The following is a 17,516-nucleotide window of genomic DNA, read 5'->3' on the forward strand; positions in this document are numbered from 1 at the left end:
ACCTGCTGAAAAATGTCAAAAATACTGGTTCTCGTTTTTTGGCCGTAACTTTTGATCTGTTGATCGCAGCCTATTGGGACTGCGCCCAATCGATTTCTCCCGCTTCATTACGTCGGAATAGTGCTTGAAAGAATTTATACCAGCACTTTTCAAAATCGCAAAAATTTTTGCCAAAAATGCAAAGGGGTTAGCCTTACTTTTTTTTCATTTTTCGACCAAAAAATTTTTGGTCTCAGATTCGATTTGTGTGACCCTTTCCAGACTAATTGGACACCCAGGAACTCAAAAAACGCAGCGAAAAGAGCGTGGGATCAACAGGAAAGAAACTACGAAGGCAAAAGCACCTGCTGAAAAATGTCAAAAATACTGGTTCTCGTTTTTTGGCCGTAACTTTTGATCTGTTGATCGCAGCCTATTGGGACTGCGCCCAATCGATTTCTCTCACAAAATTACGTCGGAATAGTGCTTGAAAGAATTTATTCCGGCACTTTTCAAAATCGCGAAAATTTTTGCCAAAAATGCAAAGGGGTTAGCCTTACTTTTTTTTCATTTTTCGACCAAAAAATTTTTGGTCTCAGATTCGATTTGTGTGACCCTTTCCAGAGTATTTGGACCCCCAGGAACTCAGAAAACGCAGCGAAAAGAGCGTGGGATGAACAGGAGAGAAACTACGAAGGAAAAAGCACCTGCTGAAAAATGTCAAAAATACTGGTTCTCGTTTTTTGGCCGTAACTTTTGATCTGTTGATCGCAGCCTATTGGGACTGCGCCCAATCGATTTCTCTCGCTTCATTACGTCGGAATAGTGCTTGAAAGAATTTATTCCGGCACTTTTCAAAATCGCGAAAATTTTTGCCAAAAATGCAAAGGGGTTAGCCTTACTTTTTTTTCATTTTTCGACCAAAAAATTTTTGGTCTCAGATTCGATTTGTGTAACCCTTTCCGGACTAATTGGACACCCAGGAACTCAGAAAACGCAGCGAAAAGAGCGTGGGATGAACAGGAGAGAAACTACGAAGGAAAAAGCACCTGCTGAAAAATGTCAAAAATACTGGTTCTCGTTTTTTGGCCGTAACTTTTGATCTGTTGATCGCAGCCTATTGGGACTGCGCCCAATCGATTTCTCTCGCTTCATTACGTCGGAATAGTGCTTGAAAGAATTTATTCCGGCACTTTTCAAAATCGCGAAAATTTTTGCCAAAAATGCAAAGGGGTTAGCCTTACTTTTTTTTCATTTTTCGACCAAAAAATTTTTGGTCTCAGATTCGATTTGTGTGACCCTTTCCAGAGTATTTGGACACCCAGGAACTCAAAAAACGCAGCGAAAAGAGCGTGGGATCAACAGGAAAGAAACTACGAAGGAAAAAGCACCTGCTGAAAAATGTCAAAAATACTGGTTCTCGTTTTTTGGCCGTAACTTTTGATCTGTTGATCGCAGCCTATTGGGACTGCGCCCAATCGATTTCTCTCGCGAAATTACGTCGGAATAGTGCTTGAAAGAATTTATTCCGGCACTTCTCGAAATCGCGAAAATTTTTGGCAAAAATGCAAAGGGGTTAGCCTTACTTTTTTTTCATTTTTCGACCAAAAAATTTTTGGTCTCAGATTCGATTTGTGTGACCCTTTACGGAGTATTCGGACCCCCAGGAACTCAGAAAACGCAGCGAAAAGAGCGTGGGATGAACAGGAGAGAAACTACGAAGGAAAAAGCACCTGCTGAAAAATGTCAAAAATACTGGTTCTCGTTTTTTGGCCGTAACTTTTGATCTGTTGATCGCAGCCTATTGGGACTGCGCCCAATCGATTTCTCTCGCTTCATTACGTCGGAATAGTGCTTGAAAGAATTTATTCCAGCACTTTTCAAAATCGCAAAAATTTTTGCCAAAAATGCAAAGGGGTTAGCCTTACTTTTTTTTCATTTTTCGACCAAAAAATTTTTGGTCTCAGATTCGATTTGTGTGACCCTTTCCAGACTAATTGGACACCCAGGAACTCAGAAAACGCAGCGAAAAGAGCGTGGGATCAACAGGAGAGAAACTACGAAGGAAAAATCACCTGCTGAAAAATGTCAAAAATACTGGTTCTCGTTTTTTGGCCGTAACTTTTGATCTGTTGATCGCAGCCTATTGGGACTGCGCCCAATCGATTTCTCTCGCTTCATTACGTCGGAATAGTGCTTGAAAGAATTTATTCCGGCACTTTTCAAAATCGCGAAAATTTTTGCCAAAAATGCAAAGGGGTTAGCCTTACTTTTTTTTCATTTTTCGACCAAAAAATTTTTGGTCTCAGATTCGATTTGTGTGACCCTTTCCAGACTAATTGGACACCCAGGAACTCAAAAAACGCAGCGAAAAGAGCGTGGGATCAACAGGAAAGAAACTACGAAGGAAAAAGCACCTGCTGAAAAATGTCAAAAATACTGGTTCTCGTTTTTTGGCCGTAACTTTTGATCTGTTGATCGCAGCCTATTGGGACTGCGCCCAATCGATTTCTCTCGCGAAATTACGTCGGAATAGTGCTTGAAAGAATTTATTCCGGCACTTCTCGAAATCGCGAAAATTTTTGGCAAAAATGCAAAGGGGTTAGCCTTACTTTTTTTTCATTTTTCGACCAAAAAATTTTTGGTCTCAGATTCGATTTGTGTGACCCTTTACGGAGTATTCGGACCCCCAGGAACTCAGAAAACGCAGCGAAAAGAGCGTGGGATCAACAGGAGAGAAACTACGAAGGAAAAAGCACCTGCAGAAAAGTGTCAAAAATACAGGTTCTCGTTTTTTGGCCGTAACTTCTGATGCGTTGATCGCAGCGTCCTGGGACTGCGCCCAATCGATTTCTCTCGCAAAATTACGTCGGATTAGTGTCAGAAAGAATTTATACCAGCACTTTTCAAAATCGCGAAAATTTTCGCCAAAAATACAAAGGGGTTCCTTCCTTTTTTTTTTTTTAGACCGAAAAATTTTCCGTCTCAGAATCGATTTGTATGACCCTTTCCCGACCAATTGGACCCCCAGGAACTCAGAAAACGCAGCGAAAAGAGCGTGGGATGAACAGGAGAGAAACTACGAAGGAAAAAGCACCTGCTGAAAAATGTCAAAAATACTGGTTCTCGTTTTTTGGCCGTAACTTTTGATCTGTTGATCGCAGCCTATTGGGACTGCGCCCAATCGATTTCTCTCGCTTCATTACGTCGGAATAGTGCTTGAAAGAATTTATTCCGGCACTTTTCAAAATCGCGAAAATTTTTGCCAAAAATGCAAAGGGGTTAGCCTTACTTTTTTTTCATTTTTCGACCAAAAAATTTTTGGTCTCAGATTCGATTTGTGTGACCCTTTCCAGAGTATTTGGACCCCCAGGAACTCAGAAAACGCAGCGAAAAGAGCGTGGGATCAACAGGAGAGAAACTACAAAGGAAAAAGCACCTGCTGAAAAATGTCAAAAATACTGGTTCTCGTTTTTTGGCCGTAACTTTTGATCTGTTGATCGCAGCCTATTGGGACTGCGCCCAATCGATTTCTCTCGCTTCATTACGTCGGAATAGTGCTTGAAAGAATTTATTCCGGCACTTTTCAAAATCGCGAAAATTTTTGCCAAAAATGCAAAGGGGTTAGCCTTACTTTTTTTTCATTTTTCGACCAAAAAATTTTTGGTCTCAGATTCGATTTGTGTGACCCTTATCAGACTAATTGGACCCCCAGCAACTCAGAAAACGCAGCGAAAAGAGCGTGGGATCAACAGCAGAGAAATGACGACGTAAAGATGACCAGCTGAAAAATGTCAACAACACAGGTTCCGGTTTTCTGCCTGTAACTTTTGATCCGTTTCTCGCAGCGTACTGGGACTGCGCCCAATCGTTTTCTCTTGAAAAATTACGTCGGAACAGTATATCAAAGAATTGACCGCAGTCTTATTGATAATCGTCGAATATTTCTTCTAGCATTCAACCGCCCTGCTTGTTTGCCAAGTCTCCGAGCAAAAAAGGTTTTTTGTCAGAATTGATTCAGTCATTTCGGAATGTGTTCTGTAGAATTCAAAAATGACATTCACATTATTCTAGGATTAATAGGTGGACGAATATGAAAAAGTATTTGCTCATTTCTTTATTACAATGAACGATACAACACATAGCGACAATACAGTATCATAGATATAGTCTTTAGCAGAGGTGCATTGCATTTGTACGTTGGCCGGAACTTGTACCATAGTTACAAATTACAACAATAATCATTATATATAACATTTCTCACGTTTCATTCAAGGTCATGTGTATGGCACTCATTTCTCTTTGTATAACATTCAGATTTCTTATGCGACGCTAGATCAGTTTCTTACATCACTAATCGTTCTTTACCTAAATACTTACTAACTTATTGTTATAGCACTTTACACTGACATTTGAGCACTTGTATCAGAATTAAGGGAAATTCAATAAAACGCAAGTGAAACTTCTTAGCTATAAATTTGAGATTTTTCTTTTACGCCTCCTCTAAAACATGGTCCAATTTCCACGTATTTTGGCCCCAACTTTCAATCCGTATTTCGCAGCCACTCAACACTGCGCGGAATGGATTTATCTCGTCAAAGTAGGTTCATATGGTGTCCAGATGAATGGACTGTGGCATTCCTCAAAATCCGTCAAAGATGGGCTGAAAAATTCCAAAGGGGTTAGCTTTGTTTTTTTTTTGTAAATTTTAAACAAAAAAATCAGCATTTCAGAATCGATCTACATGATTCGTTACAGGATAATTGAGCACGCAGGCATGTGAAAAATACATCCAGAACAGCGTAGGACCAATAACCGAAGAAATACGGATGATCCTTGCGTATTTTGGCTCTGTCTTTTGATCCCTGCAAATTACGTTTACGTAATGTACATCATAGAATTCATTTATAGCATTATTCAAAATCAACTAAATTCAAGGGAGTGGTTTTATTGCAATTTGCGAAGATACAAGTTTATCATCTCAAAATTGATTCACTAGACATTAATTTCAGGAATCTGACCCTGGGGAATCATTTGTCAAAACCGCTCCAATATTCCATTATTTGCGGTTGAAGGAAGAAGCTTTTCCTTCATGTTGTTTAGCTGTACACTGTAAGTCCTAATGCCGAAGCACACGGAATTTCAATATCTATAAGCAAAACGCAGAAGTCATAAAAAAATAGCGTACGGTTTCTGGAATCTGGTTACGCCTTCTGGAAATTCAGTCTACATCAAAATTCATATGCATTGAATGTTCAGTACCATTGCATGAGCCAATGAATATAGTAAAAGTACTCATGTAATTATTTATCGTGACGACCGAATGAAACGCCTAAAAATGTTACGATCAGTATCTCAGGACTCACGTTTCTTTACCGTTTCGTAGTAGAAATTTTCAAGAGCCGTAACTCTAGTTAAGGCTTCTCCGTTCTGCCTATGACTCGTGGAACATTATTGCTTCGGCCTCTACACTCTGATATACGAAATTTCAATTTTCAAAACTAATGCGCTGGTTCACAGACACTACACGCCGTCCTGATCCACTAGCTAGCCCTTTCCCCCAGGAATTCAATATTCTTAATCCCTGCCGGGTTTTGTCTGCTCCCTGAGCTTATTAGCTTGTGATAAACTCACACGGAGATTGATGAAAAAAAATCAGCCGAAACAAGTAAGCCCTAATTCAGCGTTAGATAACTGTAATCCAGAAGTAAATTCGCTCTTATCAGTGTGTATCGTTCCTCTCTTCGTGTCCGATCAGTGTTCGTTCCATTCTTTAGTTCGCGCTTCGATTTTCTTGTCAGTCGTGGTTCAAGGTAAGCTCTAGATATTTCGAAAAAATCAGCAGTGTCGCTATGAAGACCTTGATGGAGCTTTGCAAGCCAGCGAAGAAGTCGGACGAAGATCTCAGCAAGCAGCCGAATTCAGACAAACCAATTCCAGAAGTCGAAAGCAGGGCAATGGAAGCCAACTGTCTGCTTGTGAGACCATGGGTAGCGGTAATTCGCTTCTTGGCACTGATAGGCTGCTCAATAGCAGTCGTGGTGCAGCTAAACGAGTGCACTCAGAAACTGATAAAGCCCCCGGTGACAACGCACACTCGATTTCACGTAAACAATTCTCTCTGGTACCCGGCACTCACGATTTGCCGAGAACCACCCTTCCGCACTGAGGTTCTCCAAAAGTGAGTTTAAAATTATATGCATTTCTATTAAAAATGTCTCCAGGAATTCATGTGGAGCTAGTAGTAGTACAAGGCAGGTTCTGGATACAGATTCCTACTACCGACACACTTACCGACACTCACCGATGACGTCATCGCGGAGAAGGGTTTGAGGCTGGATAAGTATCGGTAAGTATGTCGGTAGTAGTAATCCGTATCCAGAACCAGCCTTGTATTACTACCAGAGCTATACTTGGAAATTTTTCTAAGCATGAATAGAACATTCCAAATAAAAAAAATATCTCTATGGAATATATTTATGCTAATCAGCTATCCGTCTATCTACTAATGCATTTTCAAGGTACGGCTTGGGCGCCTCTCCTCGTTACACTTCCGAGTGGCGGAACTTTCCCTGGGGTGACGTAACCCTGGAGCAGCTTTATTCCGAGGCTACATATCCGGCAGAAGAAGTCTTCCTACTTTACGGGTTAAACGGGGCCACGAGTAGTAAGTTTCGATTGAAAAAGATCAGTCACTAATCAAGCGTATTCTTTGATTGCAACCCAAATGACGTTTCACAGACGTGGAGCTGTCCAGCAGCTACTTCTTCGAGTCTGGTGCGTGTCATACTTTGATTCCCAAGGCGACGACCCAGGAGGCTGGCCTCTCTGTCGGTTACTCGATCCTTGTGACCCACAGTGGAATCGTGCAAACCACGACTCAAGACTCAACCGGGCTCCTGGGCTGGCACGTCTACGTTCACGAGGCCAGCGAGACCTGGACAGAATCAAAGATGCAGAGCTTGGGTCGTCAGGTAAGGAATATTGCCGGCTTACAGACTTGAAGCACGTATGATTTGAAAGTCAGTCATCGCATAGAGTTATTGAAAAGTACTCCCCTGCCGGTCCCCTCTCTCAAGGAAGCCCTCTTCGTCGAGGTGGGTGAGGAGGTACACATCAAGCTCTCAGTCCAAGAATTTCACCAGACAAACGTCGGCAAGACTAGATTGTGTGTGAACGAGATAGATGGTGGCGAGGTGCGATGCGTCGAACGTTGTCGATGGGAACAGATGACCGTTGACGGGTGTGGGGCACCATGGCTTCCCGGTCTGGATCTTCCCGACTGTCAAGAGTACAATCACACCAGCAATTTGATCATTAACTACCTGAGGTAGAATCTCGTTGACTCCTCGTCGGTATCGCCCGGCATGAAATAGTTCTTCCTGTTACTTCAGATACGACGAGTGCCACTCACCATGTTGCGGTTGCGCGGCTAGCTGTCGAATGGTGCGATACGAGGCACTTCCGATAACCAGGACCCCGTTTCCGGCTACCATGTCGCAGATTTACGTCTTCTTCAATTCCCGTCTCGTCACCCTTATGGAGGAAAGACCGGCGTACGATTGGTCCAGCTTTCTTGCCGAGATGGGCGGCAGCCTGGGCTTTCTTCTTGGCCTCAGCGTGCTTGGACTTATCAGCATAACCGAGAAAGGCGTCGAGGTCGTCACGGCAAGATTAGCCTCGAAGAAAAACAAGGTGATTCCATAAATTGCGATGGTTACGTTTCTTTTGTACAGTTTTTCATGCTTTGGTATGTATAAGGTACCTTGTACGGTGTATCTTGATTTGTACATTGAGTATCGGTATTGATTGTAGTAATAAAAAGGTTTGGAAAAGATTTTCATCGTTCGTTTCTTTCGGATTTCTCTTCCGAAGAGTCGGTGCAATATGTACTGAATAGAAATAAGGTGTACGTATCTTCATCGCGAGCAAGAATACTGGGTGAAACATTTGGCATTTATCACCGAAAGGCAAGTAGCATGTATCTACGTAACAACTTGTTACGCGTACCAGAGATGTTGCACAGTCTGCCTGCCAAGCAACGGGTTGGAAGCTATTGTGTATGTAATGTACGTTACACCTGTTTCCGGAGTCTTTTTCAATGTGAAAGAAAAAAAAAATTGTTTCATTTCGTGAAACATCGTCTGTTGGCCAGTACCAGCGATATTCAAAGATACTTGAAAAACGCGATTGTCGGTGCACGCGTCGAATTGTACCAGGCTTGTCCTACCGCTGAAAGAAGATCCGGAATTCTGCTCCGCGTCGAAATTTGAAATAATTTATAATGATTAAAAATAATCAACAATAACGAGACACCGGTAAGGCGAAAGAATTCGACCGACGAAAAAGATTACAACGGCGTCGCGTGCGATATAGGAGATGATCGTATAAAGCGACACCCGGGAATTCGGTCTCTTGTCACGCTGCCAGGTTCTCTTTTGTAACGAACACCTCCACGTTCTCAGTTTTGCGCTGCCGGTTGAGATGAATAAACGCAAATTATGCGGTATATATAGACATGCACGTATATACGTATAGAAGGTACAAAAGAATAATAAGCCGATCCAAAAACCCCCCACGATTCGGTTAAAATAGTTTTCGCCTGGGCATCGCACTTCTCGGCTTCACCCAGTTACACCCGAAATTCGAAGTTCAGGAAAAAGATGAATAAGGATAAGGCATAATCCTCGTGGATCGATTAGCTTCCAGGATGATCCCGTCACGATCACCTCCCGCATCGGATCGACGGGAATGACGTCATTAGTCGGTAGCTCGATCTCGCGACCACGAAAAAGCAGCACTCGAAGATCTCGCCGTTCCGTTCAGGGCTGGTTCCGTTCCGAGCAAGCCCTGCAACCCAGCAGCTCTGTGGTATAAAGGCGTGCTCTGGTACAGTGGGCTATATTGTGGCTGGGTAACGAAAATAGCGACGGCGTCGGCCCAGAAGTAGAAAGGAGGCGGCCAGCTCGTCGAGGAGGAAATCGAGCCACCGAGAGAGACGACCAGGCAGCCACCGAGATCGGATAGAAGAGGACGGGGAGAACTCGGGGGAAAAAAGAGGAAAACGGAGAGACGGGGAAGAAATAGAGAGAGAGAGAGAGGAGGCTGCAGGGGCCAGGAGACGAGATTTGAGTCTATGTGTATTCTTCGACTTCGTTCATGCACACAGCTTGCGACTTAGCTTACTTACGTAATTCGTAAGTCAGGCCGAAACGCGACTTCCTCCCCCTCCCCCCGCCCCCCTCCTTCGCCCGCCCATACGCGCTTTTAACGCGCTCCTCGGGTCTGCTATTTTATAGTTTACTTATTCTCCTGGCATATTGCGGATCTACGATGAAATATACGCTCGGCTTCTTCTTCTTCTTCTTCTTCTTCTTCTTCTACTTCTTCTTCTTCCAGATCGACGGTTATGAAAACCCGCGACGTAATCGCGCGGCTGCAACGCGAACAAACAACTGCCAAATTTTGCGGACACGATGACAAATGAAAAGAAATATTATGTCATTGGATTATTTTATTATGCGCTGTTTCTATCATTCTAACGTCTTAATATCCCTGCGAGGTTAAAATTTGTGCAGTTCCTATGGTGAAAATGATTTTTACGATTTTCAACGAATTTTTACGGAAATTGGAATATTTCTTACAAAACTTGTTAGATGTTCGTGAAAATTGGTATGCTTTCGGTGAAACAAAATCTACAAGATGGTACAATTTTTGACAAATATTAACAATTCTCTACGAAAAAATTACGCATATTTACAATTTCGTACGAAATAATACGAAATGTTAAAATTTTTGTCAAAATTTGTAGTATTAGAAATTTTCGTCAGGTGTACTTAAGCGACGTAGTCGAGACCGATGGAATGTTTCGAATCTATCTTTGAAATCGCACCCATCCAGCACTCTTCCAACTCTGTACCGTCCCTAGACTATAAGTTGAAAGACTGTTTGGCCTCTTCTTTGACCCACCCGACAAATCGAACGCCTGTAATTTTCGAATTCAAGTTTCGAACGTTTTCCCGTCTCTACTCGGTGCGGTCGGTAATTTCGTTGTATAAAAATTGCCGTCATAACGTTGGCGTTAAAAATAATAACGAGCTCTCAAATTGCTCGAATGTTGATCCAATAGCTTTCTAGCTCGCTTTCGGGATGAAAGCTCGCGTCGAATATTGTGTTATAGATTATAAATTCGAATGTTATTGCAGCCACGGGAATTTGCTGCCATTTCGTTATTTTTAAGCACTTTCGGGATTTCTTGCTACCGAGGAACTATAAATTCAACTTTTTTCATATCATGTAAACAGTCGGACGTTTTGCGTGTATATATGGGCTGTAACGTCATTTCTTCTTAATTTTAATAATATATTTTTCTTCCCTCTGCGTCAATCCGCAACTCTTCGAAACTGCCTCACATGCATCTCGGAGCTGATCTCGTTTTTCTTTCGTCAATTTTTCTCCAGTTTCTTCGGACGTCCAGTCATCGTGGATCCAGATGTTAAAAGAACGAAGAATTCCAACCGATCGTATCGAGTGGCAGTAAATACTGCGCGATTTGGATGGAGGCAGATAGAGGCGATCGTTCCGTCCCAAGTGCAAGTTCAAATATAGAATGGAACCAGATTTTCTCGTGCCTGTTGCCTCTTGGCACTGAAAAATACGTAAAAAAATTTTTTTCCCCTTGACATTTGATACAGAAACTGCTTAACAATAACCCCGTACTGCATTAACGCGTATATTGCCAATTGCTTGTTTGCGCCAAGGAAAAAAAATTCTTACATGTTTTTCTCTCCAATTTTATTTTTGGTCCGGGGAGCGTCGTTCATTCCGTTATTCAAATTTGTTTGCCCTTCTTTCCAACGACGTCTTCTCCAATTTATACGCAGTTGTCGTAAATCCTTCGGTCAAAAATTTCCTGTAACGAGATAATGAACGGACAAAGAGAATCGGCGAAGAAGAAAAAGAAAGAAAAGACCTCTTCCAACGACCTGGATATCGGCAAAAGTTGAGGCGAATTCTAGCGCCTCGGTGAAGAGAGCGTAACCTCTCACGTCAGAGACGCTAGAGTCTTGACGCCCGCAAGCTCGTCAGGCAAGAAATAAATGAATACAATATTTTTAAACTCTTTCAGCCGTGGGACATTGGGAACGAGCTATAGTGAAATTACAAGAAATATATCCCAGGTCGATCCCTCCGATTTGATTTCTTTTGTAATATGTCGCAATGGACTAAAAGCTAAGCTTCACGTAATTTTTTATTTTTTTTTTCCTTGATCTGCCATTAAACACTTTAAGGGGATGAAATCACCCTCTAAATTATGTCACGTCAAGGGTCGATTTGGCAGTTTCACCCATGGAAACGTAATATTTTTTAACCGATCCAATTGGCAAAGTTTCCACACAACGACAAATGAAAAATGTAATTTTCTCGATTAATAAAAGAAAGTAAAAAACTGCCAAATCGACCCTCGACATTCCTTAATTTGAATATTGGTTTCACCTCCTTAAAGTGTTTGAATTAACATTCTCCCTCTTTGATTGAACGTTCCTATCCATCTAATTGTACATATGTGTACAATAATCTTGTGCTAATTATTCGATATTCTTTTCGCCAGATGCCCACTTCCTGTCCACTCCTTAAATCAGCTGTGCTTACGGAATTATCGCCTTATCGCCATCACAATATACATGTAAGTATGGCTCGGTATAAAATAGGCGAGAAATAAATTTACGCCCAGCTATTCCTGTCGAGCTGTAAATCCATATAACAAAGTGATTTTTATTAGAGTAATAGTGTCGAATATCCATAGAATACTTGAATCTAGCTATGTCGTATAAAATGTGACCCTGTTTGCACTATCGTTAGACAATTTCACAGGTACCAATTTCATTGAGTAATATATGTATATATATGCAAGTTGTACGTCATGAGGTTTCGGAAAGTAGCAAAGGCAAGAACCGATACAAAGAGTAATAATGACGAGAGAGAGAGAGAGAGAGAGAAAAATTATTCGATGGCTTAACGACGTCGGCCAGAAAACGGCAGCGATGCCGATGGCGACGCGGATGACTCAAGGCTTCGAGGTGAGCTTCTTCTCAGCCTCGCTAGCCAACTCCTCCGGTGTCCGTTGGTGGCCCAGATTATCTTTGCCTCGCTCCTCGAGTCCCCAAATATAACCGGGGGATTCGGTCGGCTCTTTTCCCGCAGGCCGCGTGTCTTATAGGTACATACCCACTTTGAAGAGAGACACCGGCATTCGATCACGATCGTGCGATCGCGCCGAAGAGCCCTCGATTTTTCCCTCCGGCAAGAAAAAAAAAAAAGAAAACGAAGAAACAGCCATTTATTCATCACATACGGCTGGGTAAATTTTTCGATATTTATGTTATTGCGCTCCGTGATCGGATATCTCTCCGATATATTTATTACCGCAAAAATTACGACGTTCTGCCCCATCAGCTTCGACAGGCAAAATGGTGAACAAATTTTGAAAAACGCTGGTACCCACGTATCGCGGTTCGGAGAGGTGGGCGCAGCCACGTGGATTGACCTGACAGCAGGTGACAGGTGAACGGATGCACGTCAAATTCTTTGGCGGAAACTTGTACTGCCCACGTGCCATTGCCATACTGCACCGAGCCGAAAGGTCGAGGTCAGCCCAGTTCGGGGATTTACTCGCGGGGAGGATTTTTCCCTCGGGTCGATAAAGGTCTGCGGTAATTAACCATTCGGTCATATCGTCGCCGCGACACGGTGTGACAAATGGCGAAACGGATATCACGAATCGACCAAGATGATCGAGGGAAACCGATATCTGGATCTCTGGCCCAGTCAGCTGGACCACCCGTTAGAATTAACCTCCGCCTCTGGCCGATGTAAAAATAGTCTCTAATTATGCGCCCGATTTAAACCAAAGATTATATCTGCGTAGTTTTCAAAAGAGTCGCGGGTGAATATATATATATTATTATTATATATATATATATATATGTGTGAATGTCTGCCACAGCGTGATCCAGATCCACTTTCATTCAATATGCTGTCACTCAGTCAAGGGGTTTCATACCCATGAGTAGGTAAAAAAAATCAGTTTTCTAAAATGGTACTTGTTCGAAGTTACGATCCTTTGAGTGTCTACCCTGAAAATTTACCGACCGGATGAGCAGCGATAAGGAAGGATATTAAAAGAAGGAAGAATGAGGTTGACACAATAAAAAAAAAAGATCTATGGGAAGCGTTGACATCTCGGGAAGATCCGTCATATGGCCCAGGAATTAACGATTTCATCTAAGTTTCAAATACACCAGTTATTTTATTGTCAGTGAAAACCGTGCTCATAACTTTAAACAGTGTTTTCAATATCTGTACCAGAAACATCCTCGCGACTATTAGACAGATCGGGACCTACTTTTGCACAGTTACGTTACACACAATAATCTAGTACTTGTCGAACCGTTTTTTTGATGTCTAGCACAGTTTTTTTTTTTTTTTCTTTTCATAGTCAGTAGTGAACAATGTTGAGGTGAAAAATCGGCTGTTTCATTCCAGAAACTGCGATTATCTGAAAAAATTGATAAGTATACTAGTTTTATCTATCTACTTTTAGAAACTTTTTTTTTCCTTTTCAGATAAAAAAATGGCTGAGGCACGTCTGGTACCGCATACGCTGTGAACAAAAACACGTCCCAGGAAAACTACTGCCACTGTTTTACCGTTTGATATTTTTCAACTAAATTTTTACACAGCTTAGATAAAATGTCACGCTTCGGAAGATGTATAATGGTTGTTCAATAAAATTCAACTTTATACACGAAAAACATTCTTAAACATAAGCCTAATTTGTAACCCCTTAACTCCGGTTCAACGATCGGCAAGGAGTCTGCCGTTACACCAAGATCCGTTTCTCCTTTTCCATCGTCTTCGTCTCCGTCGACATCCTCGAATATTTTTCTTCCGAAAAGTGCAGGCGTGCTGATGATTCAACGACGCAACGAGAAGCTGCGACGATAAACGCATCGAGGGCGATTCCAGCCGCCCTTGAAGACGTTTCGAGCACGGATCCACCAGTTTCGTTGCCGGTTGAATCGTCCGTACAATAAACATTCGGCATGGCATCTACGTGCGTCATAATCTTAAATTATCTGGGTTGTGTAACCATGCTATTTCCGCCACTAATCAGTCATCTTACTTATATATGTACGAAGGTACAAGAATCGCCGTTGCACGGTTTGGGAAAGAGGCAATTTCATTGACTGCACATCCGCCATTGGCACGATCCACTTCAAGATAATTCGCACTTATCGAGTATGAGATACGATGCTGGAGTCCATTTTGCAAATGGTTACATGTTTTGACGTGACTCTTCTCCTGCACCGTGCCCATGACGCGCTGTTTTTCATACGTTTTCAAGCCAGCACGAGGGTGTGGGCTTGAACAAACAAGGGATGAGTCAACGCCGTCGCGGTCAAGTCATTGGGCATGGAAGAATTTGGCAGTTCTGAGATCAATTTGGATACCGTCGATGGGGTGCCCGGGTTCTGGCTGCTCCCGGTGACTCCGAGATTCGATTAAATCACTAATTCAACCTCTAGGCTCCGTTCGGGATGGCCAAGGCTGTCCCTGGCATCGATACAGTTACCGTTCAACGTCGTTGATGCTATAGATAGAATACCAACGTCGCGGTCGAACCGCGGACATCATGGTGCTTCTCGTTCCGGGGTCCGACGACACCGAGCACCTTCCTCTCCTTCGTTGTCCTTAATGTCAGGTGCTTCAAACGTTGGAAGAATCCTCGGACTCCGTCACATGGTGATAAAACCACTGATCGACATTGGACCGTGACTGCAAATCCACTGTCATGTCGTAGCTTTGGATTACATCACTCGAAGAATCAACCGAACATTATTCGTTCTCGGGATAACTATCCCAAAGTTTTATGCAATCGTTGATTGGAAAAGTTCGATCAACATCGAGAATAAGATGTGGTCCCGAATGAGTTAATGGACGGAATGTAATTCAGTGGTCTCAGCAAAGCGCAACGAAGATTAAAACGAGCTCCTATAACGCTTATCTCGTTCCAGCTCGCTGCGTCTCGTTTAACAGGTAGTATATCTTCTTAATCCCCACGCGTCTAGCAGCTTCTCGCTGGACGAAACGTCGCTGGTTCAGAGTGTCTAAGACTGACCTAGGCCTCCCCCGTCCACCCTAACCACCCCCCTCGGGTATGAATTTATTCGTTCTGTCCACGTGTGCAGGTTTGTCCACGTGCTCGCGCATCCGTTCATCTCTCTACCAGAAAGATCCTCCACTTCCTCCTCTTCTTTTCCTTCTTCCTCTTCTTCCTCTTCAGCTCGGCATCTTTTTGGTTCCGTATATTATCTCGATCAGGGCATGAAGCCGGGATATTTGTTTCGACAAATAGCGAGAGGGTGTTCGGCTTACGTATACGTTTCTCCTTCACCAGGACCACCGTCGAATAATCCTCGACTTTAAATTCTCCCCCTCCACCACCGAGTCCCGCGATTAAGGGATAGCCACCCATAGTCATAGGGTGATTTTCGAATCTTCCCAGCGTCTCACTCTTCGTCTATTTTCATCTCACTTTAAGTAAGCGCGCGCGCGCGCGTTCGCCTCCTCGGAGCTTTCCGCCGTACCCCTGTCTCACTTTTGGTATCATCTCCGCCTAAAAAGGTAGATTGGACCAGGAACTAACGTAGGCTCCGATTGGTTAGCTCGACCGTCCAATCGTCAGCTTCGTACCAAGCCAGGATCACGTTGCACGCGCTTATATTGGGATGTTCGACAGTTTCCCCCGACAGAACGGCTCTCTAACGTAAGTGCACCACGTCGGTTACTCTTCCATTTCACCCACACATACACGCTAAAATTGAGGAATAGAAAAAATATATAAAAAAAAAAAAAAAAACAAATAAATAAATAATATAAATAAAAAAGAATAATCGCCGACGCGTACTTGATTGAAGAGAGAGAAAAAAAAAATTAAACTACAACAACAACAATAATAATAATAATAATAATAATAATTGATATTATTATAATAATAAAAGATAAAAATTTGCTGGAAATATTTTTTTTTATACACACACGCGTAAGCACATCACCACACGTACGCATATACAAGAATACGAATATATATTCGGCCTCGGTCGAAATTGAAGTAAAAACGATCAAGCAAAATAAATAAGTTAATCATGAAAATAAATAATTGAATACGGCTGGAGGAGTACATGAAAATTAATACAGTGAGAGTGACATCGTCGTACGATAAAAGGGATATTGTACGTGCGTAACGAAATATCAACGATTTGATAAGGACTCTACGACTGTTCGTCGATTGTTTCGAGTATATAAAAATTAACCCAGGCGAGATTTTCCGAGTAAAATTTCGGTTCTTAAATAAAAAAAACGCAGGAAAGAGAATATTAACCAACTTGATCAAGCAGTAAAAATCAATCTTCAACTTCGGTGAATTAAAAGTTGTCGTATGTTGTGCTCGGGGTACTCGGGAATCGAAGCTGACAAAATCAAATTCCCGAATTTGGATAATGGCAATATTGGAAATAAAAAAAAAATATCATAAAAAAAAACGAAGTGTGTGTGTGTGCGCGGCCATTTTTCGTATACATGCGAGTACAAGTCTACTCTGTGTGCGTGTGTGTGTGTGTGTGTGTGTATGCGTGTGTGAGTGTGTGAATTGAGATAAACGGGTCCTAAGTCGAAGAGGACGAGGAGCTTAACGATATCCAGATTAACCCCTGAAAGCATCCCATTTCAAACCCTTGTCATATTATATATCCCGAGGGGAAACGTTTCTCCGAGTATCTTGTTGCCTATGCAGTATAAATGAGTGTGCGCATGTGCCGATTGTGTTATTTAAAACCTCGGAACGGAATTGCACGTCGTATTATGGAACCGAAGAACTTACGTCAGGGAACCCAACGGGCCGGGGAACTATTCTTCGGAACTTGACTTATCACTCTATGATTATCACCTATAAACTCGAAATTCATTTTACGAACCTCGGCTTGGTGATTTGATTAAATACCAATGGTCACGGGTCAATTTTTGAAGATTGATCGAATTGATCTTTCGTTTTTTGATCATCAATACGACTGGATGTATCGCGCTCGAATTGAGAAATGTAACGCGGAAGTTTAAAAGACGCGGTGAAAAGGGGTCTGCTTCGAATTGGTGGTTGGAATTGCTCCAAGGGAGTACAGGACAGCATTCCAAACCGGTCAAACGAGTTGATGCAAAATTAAACACTCGAAATTTAATTATAACACCCGTGCTTTTCATACGTACTCGATTGTTTTTTATATATTTTATGAAACCCAAAAACTCGCGCGATAAAACACAGCTGATACGAGTATGATGGCACCGAATGCCAGTTCAATCCAAAAATACTTCCTCAAGAAAAACAGACGCACACTGTTTCACACCCCCGAATACACTTTATCCGCTAACACGTACCCTGTAGCATATATCGTACCTAATCATGGAAGTTGTACAGGATATGT

At 42.3% G+C, this 17,516-nt stretch overlaps 1 protein-coding gene and 2 long non-coding RNA genes across 3 annotated transcripts; 2 read left to right on the plus strand and 1 right to left on the minus strand.

Moving 5' to 3' along the window:
* The first annotated feature begins 5,844 nt into the window (after window positions 1-5,844).
* LOC124304727 (acid-sensing ion channel 2) lies at window positions 5,845-8,856 on the plus strand. Its single transcript, XM_046763313.1, has 6 exons — window positions 5,845-6,160; window positions 6,501-6,646; window positions 6,721-6,953; window positions 7,059-7,309; window positions 7,374-7,674; window positions 8,689-8,856. The coding sequence occupies exons 1-6, from the start codon at window positions 5,937-5,939 to the stop codon at window positions 8,854-8,856; spliced, it is 1,323 nt and encodes a 440-aa protein (XP_046619269.1). The 5' UTR covers window positions 5,845-5,936.
* Window positions 8,857-12,977: 4,121 nt separating this feature from the next.
* LOC124305464 (uncharacterized) lies at window positions 12,978-13,774 on the plus strand. The gene is made up of 2 exons (XR_006908391.1): window positions 12,978-13,393; window positions 13,605-13,774. It is a non-coding gene; the product is annotated as an uncharacterized LOC124305464 (long non-coding RNA).
* Window positions 13,469-14,377, minus strand: LOC124305462 (uncharacterized). The gene is made up of 2 exons (XR_006908389.1): window positions 14,165-14,377; window positions 13,469-14,091 (listed from the first exon to the last, which is right to left on the minus strand). It is a non-coding gene; the product is annotated as an uncharacterized LOC124305462 (long non-coding RNA).
* Window positions 14,378-17,516: the final 3,139 nt, after the last annotated feature.

The sequence above is a fragment of the Neodiprion virginianus genome, chromosome 5 (genome assembly GCF_021901495.1).
Source record: "Neodiprion virginianus isolate iyNeoVirg1 chromosome 5, iyNeoVirg1.1, whole genome shotgun sequence".
Classification (NCBI taxonomy): domain Eukaryota; kingdom Metazoa; phylum Arthropoda; class Insecta; order Hymenoptera; family Diprionidae; genus Neodiprion; species Neodiprion virginianus.

Coding starts and splice junctions, on each gene's coding strand:
- LOC124304727 (XM_046763313.1), top strand. CDS start 5,937: ATGGAAGCCAACTGTCTGCTTGTGAGACCATGGGTAGCGGTAATTCGC. Junction 6,161..6,500: donor CGCACTGAGGTTCTCCAAAA/GTGAGTTTAAAA, acceptor TGCATTTTCAAG/GTACGGCTTGGGCGCCTCTC. Junction 6,647..6,720: donor GTTAAACGGGGCCACGAGTA/GTAAGTTTCGAT, acceptor GACGTTTCACAG/ACGTGGAGCTGTCCAGCAGC.